The sequence below is a fragment of the Pantherophis guttatus genome, chromosome 4 (assembly GCF_059756535.1).
Source record: "Pantherophis guttatus breed Tessera chromosome 4, ASM5975653v1, whole genome shotgun sequence".
NCBI lineage: Eukaryota > Metazoa > Chordata > Lepidosauria > Squamata > Colubridae > Pantherophis > Pantherophis guttatus.
The window spans coordinates 5,134,079-5,145,708 of NC_142066.1; the positions used below are offsets into that span (position 1 = coordinate 5,134,079).

At 49.3% G+C, this 11,630-nt stretch overlaps 1 protein-coding gene across 1 annotated transcript in view; it reads left to right on the forward strand.

The window, feature by feature from the left end:
* The window catches only part of ACIN1 (apoptotic chromatin condensation inducer 1), a 76,069-nt gene that overhangs the window by 27,472 nt on the left and 36,967 nt on the right, over positions 1-11,630 (forward strand). The window contains exon 4 of the mRNA XM_087891695.1: positions 6,743-6,831. Coding sequence (XP_087747821.1) covers positions 6,743-6,831 — 89 coding nt within the window. The remainder of the gene's footprint in view (positions 1-6,742; positions 6,832-11,630) is intronic.

Genomic DNA, 11,630 nt, shown 5'->3' on the forward strand with positions numbered 1-11,630 from the left:
AGCCTGCTTTCATGCCTAAGGCGGCACTAGAACTCCCACTCTCTTGTCAATTGGCCCAAAGTCACCCAGCCTAAGGCAGGACTAGAACTCCCACTCTCTTGGCGATTGGCCCAAAGTCATCCAGCCTGCTTTCATGCCTGAGGCGGGACTAGAACTCCCACTCTCTTGTCAATTGGCCCAAAGTCATCCAGCCTAAGGCAGGACTAGAACTCCCACTCTCTTGACGATTGGCCCAAAGTCATCCAGCCTGCTTTCATGCCTGAGGCGGGACTAGAACTCCCACTCTCTTGGCGATTGGCCCAAAGTCACCCAACCTGCTTTCATGCCTAAGGCGGGACTAGAACTCCCACTCTCTTGGAGATTGGCCCAAAGTCACCCAGCCTCAGGCGGGACTAGAACTCCCACTCTCCTCGTGATTAGCCCAAAGTCACCCAGCCGGTTTTCATGCCTAAGGCGGGACTAGAACTCCCACTCTCTTGGAGATTGGCCCAAAGTCACCCAGCCTAAGGCGGGACTAGAACTCCCACTCTCCTGGTGATTGGCCCAAAGTCACCCAGCCTAAGGCGGGACTAGAACTCCCACTCTCCTGGTGATTAGCCCAAAGTCACCCAGCCAGTTTTCATGCCTGAGGCGGGACTAGAACTCCCACTCTCTTGTCAATTGGCCCAAAGTCATCCAGCCTAAGGCAGGACTAGAACTCCCACTCTCTTGACGATTGGCCCAAAGTCATCCAGCCTGCTTTCATGCCTGAGGCGGGACTAGAACTCCCACTCTCTTGGCGATTGGCCCAAAGTCACCCAACCTGCTTTCATGCCTAAGGCGGGACTAGAACTCCCACTCTCTTGGAGATTGGCCCAAAGTCACCCAGCCTCAGGCGGGACTAGAACTCCCACTCTCCTCGTGATTAGCCCAAAGTCACCCAGCCGGTTTTCATGCCTAAGGCGGGACTAGAACTCCCACTCTCTTGTCAATTGGCCCAAAGTCACCCAGCCTAAGGCGGGACTAGAACTCCCACTCTCTTGATGATTGGCCCAAAGTCATCCAGCCTGCTTTCATGCCTGAGGCGGGACTAGAACTCCCACTCTCTTGGTGATTGGCCCAAACTCACCCAGCCTACTTTCATGCCTGAGGCGGGACTAGAACTCCCACTCTCTTGGCGATTGGCCCAAACTCACACAGCCTGCTTTCATGCCTAAGGCGGGACTAGAACTCCCACTCTCTTGTCAATTGGCCCAAAGTCACCCAGCCTAAGGCGGGACTAGAACTCCCACTCTCTTGACGATTGGCCCAAAGTCATCCAGCCTGCTTTCATGCCTGAGGCGGGACTAGAACTCCCACTCTCTTGGTGATTGGCCCAAACTCACCCAGCCTAAGGCGGGACTAGAACTCCCACTCTCTTGGCGATTGGCCCAAACTCACACAGCCTGCTTTCATGCCTAAGGCGGGACTAGAACTCCCACTCTCTTGTCGATTGGCCCAAAGTCACCCAGCCTGTTTTCATGCCTAAGGCGGGACTAGAACTCCCACTCTCTTGTCGATTGGCTCAAAGTCACCCAGCCTGTTTTCATGCCTAAGGCGGGACTAGAACTCCCACTCTCCTGGTGATTGGCCCGAAGACACCCAGCCAGCTTTCACGCCTAAAAAAGAACAAAAACTTGCTTCCCAGCCTGTTGCCTTAACCACTAGACCAAACTGTCTCTTTGTTCCTTTCCTTTTCCTTCCTCTTTTCTCTTCTCTTTTTTTCTCTTTTTCTTTTTTTTTCTTTCCTTTCCTTTTTTGTTAGATTGGGCTAAGGCAGGGATCTGCGACCTTAAACACTCAAAGAGCCATTTGGACCCGTTTCCCACAGAAAAGAAAAAACCGGGAGCCACAAAACCCTTCCCGTGTCTGACTTATTTTTTCAACGGCCACAAAACTAGCATATTTATAGTTGAATTAAAGATTCTGTTTTCTTCTGAAACTTTTCTTGGATTTATCCATGGTTGGCCTACCAGGGGTTGAAAAGCTCAATAAATCACGTGCCGGCGGATGTCGCACATTGGCGGCTGTGACGCATATTTTGAGTGACCGGGAGCCGCAGCAGAGGGGTGAAAGAGCCACATGCGGCTCCAGAGCCGCAGGTTGCTGATCCCTGGGCTAAGGGAAGGGACTGACCGAAAGCCACTGAGAAAGTTTCTGTGGGGTAAGGGAGGTCAAAACCATTCAAAGTTACAACGGCCCTGAAAAAGGCGACTTTGCCAATGGCCTTCACGCTTAACAACCACTTACAACATCCCCAGGATCACGTGATAAAAATTCGGGCACCTGGCAACCCTTCCTGTGTTTATGACGGTTGCAACATCCTGTCGTCCCCTGATCGACTCTCCCCAGCCGACTCCCAACAAGCAAAGACAACGGGGGGGGGGGGATGCCAAAATCCACTTTAAAAACAACCGTGTTGGAGAGCCGGAAGGGTAACGTCCTCGCTATGTTGCAAATCCTGTGTTAGCTTTAAAACGGCTGACGAGGATCATCCTTAAGCTGAGAGGTTATTTATTAAGAAAATGTATGCGGCCGCCCAACTCTCTGTGACTCCCGCTTCCTCTTCCCTCTATGTATTCAAGATGGACAGTGATTTAACATTTATAGGTATTTATAGGTATGGGTGTAGGTATATAATATGTATGTATGTATGTCTGTGTCTGTATAGGTCTATATATGTCTCTGTCTCTCGTTTTGTGTCTCTCTGTCTCTGTGTATCTCTCGTTCTTTCTGTCTCTCTGCCTCTGTGTCTTTCTATGTCTCTCTTTCTCTGTTTCTTTCTGTGTCTCTGTCTCTCCCTCTTTCTTTCTCCCTCCCTCTCTCTCTCTCTGTCTCTTTTTCTGTCTGTCTGTCTCTGTGTGTCTGTATCTCTGCATCTGTCTCTGTGTGTCTGTTTCTGTCTCTCTGTCTCTGTCTCTTTCTGTTTCTGTCTCTTTCTCTCTGTGTCTCTCCCTCTCTCTCTCTCTGTCTCTCTCTGACTTTCTTTCTCCGTGTCTCTCTCTCTGTTTCTGTGTCTCTTTCTCTCTGTTTCTCTCTATCTCTTTCTGTCTGTCTCTCTGTATGTGACTTTGCCTCTGCCTCTCTCTCTGCCTCTCTGCCTCTCTGTCTCTCTGCTTCTCCCACTCTCTTTCTGTCTCTCTCTCCCTCTGTATGTGTCTTTCTGTCTCTCTCTCTCTGCCTCTCTGTGTCTTTCTATGTCTCTCTCTGTATCTTTCTGTGTCTGTCTCTCCCTTTCTTTCTTTCTTTCTTTCTCCCTCCCTCCCTCTCTCTCTGTGTCTCTTTTTCTGTCTGTCTGTCTCTGTGTGTCTGTATCTCTGCATCTGTCTCTGTCTCTGTGTGTCTGTTTCTGTCTCTCTGTCTCTGTCTGTCTCTCTTTCTGTTTTTGTCTGTCTCTTTCTCTCTGTGTGTATCTGTCTCTCTCTGACTTTCTTTCTCTGTGTCTCTTTCTCTGTTTCTCTGTCTCTTTCTCTGTTTCTCTGTCTCTTTCTGTCTGTCTCTCTGTATGTGTCTTTGTCTGCCTCTGCCTCTCTGTCTCTGTCTCTCTGCCTCTTTTTCTCTCTGACTCTGCCACTCTCTTTCTGTCTCTCTCTCCCTCTGTATGTGTCTTTCTGTCTCTCTCTCTCTGTGTCTGTTTCTGTCTCTGTCTCCCTCTCTCTGTGTCTCTTTCTCTCTGACTCTCTTTTTCTTTCTGTCTCTCTCTCTCTCTTTCTCTCTTTCTCTCTGTGTGTCTCTTTCTGTCTTTCTCTGTATCTCTCTGTTTCTGTCTTTTTTCTCTGTCTCTCTCTGTCTCTGTCTCTCTTTCTATCTCTGTCTCCCTATATGTATGTATGTATAATATGTATATACAGGCAGTCCTCGACTTATGACCACAACTGAGCCCAAACTCTTTGATGTCAAGTGAGACATTTGTAAGTGAGTTTTGCTCCATTTTACGGCTGTTCTCGCCGCCATCGTTAAAGTGAATCATTGCAGTTGATAAGGTCGTAACCTTCAGTGAACCCGTCCTCCCCATTGACAGCGGCGGTCATGAGTATGAACCCGTTGCCAAGCATCTGAATTTCAATCCTGCAATTGTGGGGACGCTGCAAAGGGCGTAGCTGAAAAACGGCCCTAAATCACATTTTTTTTCCCGGTGCCGTGGTAACTTTGAACAGTTCAAATGAACTGTTTGTAAGCCGAGGATTACCTGTATGCGTGTTACGTACATGTACACTTTTGACAGTGACAACAGAATTTCTTTCTTAATGTGGGACAGTGTGTCCATGATTAAAAAAAAAAATGACAGTAAAGCTTGACTCAAAAGGTGTTTTTTTCAAGAGGCAACTGGACTTTTTGGATTTTTGGATAACAGAGTTGGAAGGGAGACCTTGGAGATCTTCTAGTCCCGTGATGGCGAATCTATGGCACGCGTGCCACAGGTAGCACACAAAGCCATATCTGTGGGCACGCAAGTGTTGCCCTACCTCAGCTCCAGCACGCATGCACATGTTGACCAGCTGACTTTTGGGCCTTCCAGTCCCACTGGACGTTGGGAAAGTGGCCATTTCCGGCCTCCGGAAGGCCTCCAGGGGGTGGGGAAGGCTGTTTTAGCCCTCCCCAGGCTCCAAGAAAGGCTCTGGAGCCTGGGGAGGGCGAAAAACAGGCCTCCCTGGCCCACTGTGCCATGACGTGCCAAAAGCGGGGGGGGGATGATGGGGGGTGGGGCACATTGCACACACATGCGCGCAACCCTCCCCCATGCTCCCCCCACTTTTGGCATGCAACGGCAAAAAGGTTAGCCATCACTGTTCTAGTCCAACCCCCTGCTTAGGCAAGAAACCCTACGCCACTTCAGACAAATCCAACATCATCTTAAAAACTTCCAGTGTTGGAGCATTCGCAACTTCTGGTGGCAAGTTGTTCCACTGGTTAATTGTTCTAACTGTCAGGAAATTTCTCCTTAGTTCTAAGTTGCTTCTCTCCTTGATTAATTTCCACCCATTGCTTCTTGTCCTGCCCTCAGGTGCTTTGGAGAATAGCTTGACTCCCTCTTCTTTGGGGCAGCCCCTGAGATATCTGAACACGGCTATCACGTCTCCCCTAAGTCCTTCTTTTCATCAGGCTAGACAAACCGTTATAAGTCGAGGACCACCTGTCCTTGATCCGAAGCCATTGGGTCCTCTCATAAGGAAAAACATTGGCAATATTTGCAAGGGTTTCATCTAATAAGCAATGATCCTGGATCAATTAAACCAGGGAAATCAAAGGACGTGAGAATTTGGGGGATGATTATCATGATCCAGAAAATCTTGAGGACGCCACTGAGAAATTGCTTCTCCCAAAAAAAAAAAAGTCCAAAATGCTTCTCCAAAAATCGATGATCAGTGGTTGAGAGAAAAACAGACCGAGAAGGAAGGAAGGAGAAAGAAACAGGCAAAAATATATATATAAAGTGGCAGGGAGAAGTTGGTCGCCTGTTCTCTTGATTCGGCTCTTCTTTCTGTTTTGAGCAGGGTTTTTCTTCTCTGCAGTTTTTTATTGTGTCGCCTTTTTTAAAAAAAAAATACAATATATGTAGTCCTTGGCTAGCACTGATGCTGTTACCTAGTTGGGTCAGGAAACGTCTGCCAAGAAAACAATCAAGCTCAGAGGACTCCATAATCTCCTCCTCCTCCTCTTCTCCACAAACCTCCCTTCCTTTTAGCACTGATGACATTCCCTAGTTGGGTAATGAAATGTTTGCAAGAAAACCACCAATCTCACAGAGCACTAAGGCCCCCACACTCTTCCTCCTTCTCCTCCTCTTCCTTCCTTCTTTCTCCTCCTCCAACTTCTTCCACTTTCTTTTTCTCTTCTCATTCTCCTCATTCCTCCTTCTCCTCCTCCCCTTTCACTCCACAAACCTCCTTCCCTTCTAGGACTGATGATGTTCCCTAGTTGGGTCATGAAATGTCTGCAAGGAAACCAGCAAGCTCAGAGAGCACGGAAGCCCCCCCTCTGTTCTTGATTTTACGACCACAATTGAGCCCAAAATTTGTGTTATTAAGTGAAGCAATTATTGTGTTTTGCCCCCATTTTACGAACATTCGTGCCTTAAGTGAACTGCTGCAGCTGATTAAATTTAGTAACCTGGTTGTTAAGTGAAAAATGGCGATGAGAGACGTTTTTTCAGTGCCGTTATAACTTTGAACGGTCACTAAGCAAACTGTTCTAAACCGAGCGCTGCCTGTACCGAAATAATTTTTCTGATCCCCTCACGTGATCAAAATCCCCTCATGTGTTTAAAATTCAGTTCTTTGGCAACCGGCTCACAGTTATGACGGCTGCAGCGTCCCGGGATCGTGTAATTGATCCCCTTTTGCGACCTTCTGACAAAAGCACAGTCGACAGGGAAGCCTGTTTCGCTTAGCGACCTGAGTTACGAACTCATTGACCACAGCGATTCTCTTCATAATGACCGTGGCGAGAAAAGCCATCAATTAACAAAGGTCTCACTCGGCCACCAAAATCTTGGGATCGATCCTGGTCCGTAAGGCGAGGCCTACCTGTCAGGTACAAAGAAGTCCTCGACTTACAACAGTTCCCTTAGCGACCACTGTGGTCACAAGTCGAGGACTACCGGTATTTTATGAGTGTAAGCCCCTCCCCCTCCTCAAACTTACCCCGTGGTAAGATGAGCGGCCTATCAATTTTATATTAAAAAAAATAATAATAATAAACGAACGTTTTGTTCTTTCGCCAGGCAAAAGTTGCGTCATCTCGCGCAAGAGGGAAGAATCGGACGAAGAGGAAAGCCGGAAACCGGAAGAGCATCTTTCTCGGGTCAGGCAGGTAAATGGCAGGAGCACAGGTGGGACGGGAAGGTTCAGCCAGACTAGAGTCCCATGTGCCACTGAAGATGGAAGTAGAAGGGGCCAATGGGCGAGGTGATCGGCAGGAACGGGCGGGGTGGGTGGTGGCTCCCCATTTTTGAATAAATGTTGTTCTGGCCAAATTTGGGAATCAGCCGTCGAGCGATTCCTGATTTTTTTTTTTTTCTTTTTCATTCTTCCTTTTGTGCTTTTCTACAGCCAAGAAGTAGGGACGCGGTGGCTCAGTGGCTAAGACGCTGGAGCTTGTCGATCGAAAGGTCGGCAGTTCAGCGGTTCGAATCCCGAGCGCCGCGTCACGGGGTGAGCTCCCGTTCCTCAGCGTTCTGTGCGCCTTTGGCTTTTGCGCCTTTTGCGTTGAGTCATGCCGGCCACACGACCACGGAGACTTCTTCGGACAGCGCCGGCTTTTCAGCTTTGAAACAGAGATGAGCACCGCCCCCTAGAGTCGGGAACGACTAGCACATATGTGCGAGGGGAACCTTTACCTTTACCTTACAGCCAAGAAGGGGGCTTAACACACCTGTTTTCCCTTAATTCCTCTTTGAAAATAGGTGACAATTGGCACCGCTGTTATTTGGGGGGATGGGGGTGTGGCTGCTGGATGTCGGCGCTGCGGGGTGGGGGGATCATTTGGCTGGTAAAAGAAGCTTCATAAATGGTCCCTTCGAAAGAATAGAGTAGAATAGAATAGAATAGAAAATATGGAATGGAGTGGAATGGAATGGAATATTAGAATAGAACGTAACAGAACAAAATAGAATTCAGAATAGAATATAGAATAGAATAGAATAGAATAGAATAGAATAGAATAGAATAGAATAGAATAGAATAGAATAGAATAGAATAGAATAGAATAGAATAACAGAGTTGGAAGGGACCTTGGAGGTCTTCTAGTCCAACCCCCTGCTCAGGCAGGAAACCTAGTCCATTTCAGACTAATGGCTGTCCAATCTTTTCTTAAAAACCCTCCAGTGATGGAGAATCCACAACTTCTGGTGGCAAGCTGTTCCACTGGTTAACTATTCTCACCATCAGGAAATTTCTCCTTCATTTTAGATTGCTTCTCTCCTTGATCAGTTTCCACCCATTATTTCTTGTCCTGCCCTCAGGTGTTTTGGAGAATAGCTTGGCTCCCTCTTCTTTGTGGCAGCCCCTCAGATATTGGAAGACTGCTATCATGTCTCCCCTAATCCTTCTTTTCATCAAAAATCGACGTAATCAGTTCCTGCAACCGTTTTTCATATGTTTTAGCCTCCGGGCCCCTAATCATCTTCGTTGCTCTTCTCTGCAATCTTTTCTAGAGTCTCCACATCTGTCGTTATACAGGGGAATGATTAAGTCTGCCATTTTGCACCCCGATAACTTTTTGGTTTGGCACAGCAACCAAACAAAGACAGACACCAGAGTCCAACGAATAGTTAGAACCGCAGAAAAAACAACAACATTGCAACCAGCCTGCCTTCCATTTGAGGACTTGTATATTCTGTGGGTCAGAAAGAGGGCTGTGAAAAATATCGACAGACCTCTCACATCCTGGACAGAAAACGTTACAACGTCTTCCCTCGAGATGATGCAATAGGGCAGTGATGGCTGACCTTTTTTTTCCTCAGGTGCCTAAAGTGTGTGCCTGTGCCCACACCCATAATGCAATGCCCCTGTGCTGCCTCGCCCGTCTGCGCAGGCGCATGCAGCCCATCTGCGCAGGCGCGCGCAAATCCCTATGCTCTTTCCCTCTCCCCCCTCTCCCCCACGCATGGGCGCACGACATCCCCTGTTTTGGGCCTAGCAGGCCTCCCTGAAACTCCCTGAAAATTTTTGGACTTCTGGTAGGCCTGTTTTTCACCCTCCACAGACTCTGGAGGCTTTCCTGGAGCCTCCAGGAGGGCGAAAACGGGCTACCCTGGTCCTCCGGAGGCCCTCCAGAGGCCGGAAACAACCCATTTCCGATACTTCTGGGAGGCCCATTTTTCGCCCTCCGGAGGCTTTCCTAGAGTCTCCAGGAGGGCGAAAACGGCCTCCCCTGGCCCTCCAGAGGCCGGAAACAACCCATTTCCGATACTTCTGGGAGGCCCATTTTTCGCCCTCCACAGACTCCAGTGGTTTTTGTGGAGACTCCCGGAGGGCGAAAGCGGTCTCCCCCGGCCCTCCAGAGACCGGAAACAGTCTATTTCTGGTACTTCCGATAGGCCCGTTTTTCGCCCTCCACAGGCTCTCTTGGAGCCTCTCGGAGGGTGAAAACTGCCTCCCCTGGCCCTCCAAAGGCCCTCGAGAGACTGGAAATGGCCCGTTTCCAGGCTTCCGATTAGGCCTGTTTTTTGCCCTCCCGGAGCCTCCACACAAACCCTGTATTTACCTGGCATCCAAAACAGGCCGCGTGGAGACTCCTGGGAGTGGCGGAGTGGCATGTGCATGCACACGTGTCTCCCGCAGGCGTGGCAGAGACCCAAAAACCATCTGGCCAGCAGGAGGTGCATGCGCGGTAGGGCTGATTTAGGGCGATGGCTCGCGTACCCGCAGAAATGGCTCCGCGTGCCACAGGTTCGCCATCACGGCGATAGGGCATCGCACGTCGAAAAAACTAAGACACAAAGACAGTTTTTCCTCCCCCGTGCCATCACTCTGCTGAACAACTCATTCCCACAACACTGAGAAACTACCTACTAGGGATGTGTTACTATTGTCCTTTTCCTCCTTCCTATGGCCTATTTCCTTCTCTTCTTACGACTGCCGCTTTGTTGCTTCTAGCTTACGATTTATATTACAGAGAGTCCTCGACTTGCAATAGTTCATTTAGTGACCGTCCAAAGTTGCAACGGCACTGGAAAAAAGCGGACTTAAGGCCATTTTTCACACTTTTCGCATCCCGTTGCAAGTCAAAGACAGCCCGTGTATTTAGCCACGTTGCAAAGCTGCAGTATTATTACTATTACCCTCTCTACTACCCCTTCTTATCGGGATCATGATGGTGATTGTTGTTACTCTGCTGCTTTGCATATATACAGGTTAGTCCTCGACTTACCGCTCGAAGTTACAGCGGCAATGAAAAAAAGGGAACTTGGGACCATTTTTCAAACTTTTAAAACCACTATAGCAATCCCACGGTAAACATGATCAAAACTAAGAAGCTTGGCAATTGGATCATATTTATGATGGTTGCCGCGTCCAGCGGTCACATGTTCTTTGCCCACCTTCCGAGCAAAGTCAGTGGGGAAGCCCGATTCACTTTAACAACCGCCGTGGCAAGAAAAGTCGTAAAATGGGGGCAAGCTCACTCAGCATGCGTTTTCGCAGGAAGTTTGGGCTCAAATCGTGGTCGTACGTTGAGGTCTACCTGTTAACGCTGACAGCTTGTGCATCCGAGATGAATCCCTCGTGGTGTCTAATCGCACTTGGCCGATTTAATTTAATTTAATTTAATTTCCAATTTATATACCGCCCTTCTCCCTGAGGACTCAGGGCGGTGTACAGCCAAGATAAAAAACATAGAATACAAATATTAAAAACATTTAAAAATATATATAAATTTTGGCCCGAAAGTTAAGAAATCACAGACTGATTAAAAGAATTTAAAAATTTCTTCTTAAGCCAACCCGGCTTGCTGGAAAAAATGGGTTTTAAGGGAACGATGGAAGGCATTGAGGTCATGGATTCTCCTTATCTCAGGGGGCAGCTGATTCCAGAGGGTGGGAGCCCCCACCGAGAAGGCCCTCCCCCTGAGGGTCACCAGCCCACATTGTTTGGCTGATGGCACCCTGAGGAGGCCCTCTCTGTGGGAGCGCACGGGTCGATGGGAGGTCGTCGGTAGCAGCAGGCGGTCTCGCAGATATCTAGGCCCTATGCCATGGAGCGCTTTAAAGGTGATAACCAACACCTTGAAGCACACCCGGAAGACCACCGGGAGCCAGTGCAGCTCGCGCAGTGTAGCTCGCGCAATTAATACTGCTTTATTGGCCGTTGTGTGATTAGACACCACGAGGGATTTCCCAAGCCTTTCCCGATTTGCGGAATGGCAGGAAGAAGGGATGGTTCTGCTTTGAGCGGCCGGCAAGCGCACACATACAGAGCCATTTTTGTGAGTGTCAGGCACGCGCGGCCTCTGCTTGTGTGCAGCTCACGCAGGTGGGGATACACCCGTCGCTTCCGCGGCCCAGTTGCAAACAGGCTCACAACCAGGGGTGAAATGCTCCCGGTTCGGACCGGATCGCCCGATCCGGTAGCGATGTTGGCAGGTGGTTCGGAGGGTGTCTTTCCCGCCGCCTTGAAAGAGGCGGTGGTGAGACCTCTCCTCAAGAAGCCTTCCCTGGACCTGGCAGTATTGGCAAATTACCGTCCTGTCTCCAACCTTCGCTTTGTTTCGAAGGTTGTTGAGAGTGTGGTAGCACGACAGCTCCCTCAGTACCTGGATGAATCATTTTATCTGGATCTGTTCCAGTTGGGCTTCAGGCCTGGGTACAGCACGGAAACGGCATTGGTCGCATCGGTTGATGATCTCTGGAGGGCTAGGGATGGGTTGCTCCTCTGTCCTGGTCCTATTAGACCTCTCAGCGGCTTTTGATACCAGCGACCATGGTATCATGCTGCAGCGGCTGGAAAAGCTAGGGGTGGGAGGCACCATGTTGCGGTGGTTCTCCTCCTTCCTCTCTGACCGGTCACAGTCAGTGTTGGCAGGGGGGCAGAGGTCGACCCTGAGGCCCCTTGTATGTGGGGTGCTACAAGGGTCGGTCCTCTCGCCCCTTCTGTTCAACATTTATGTGAAGC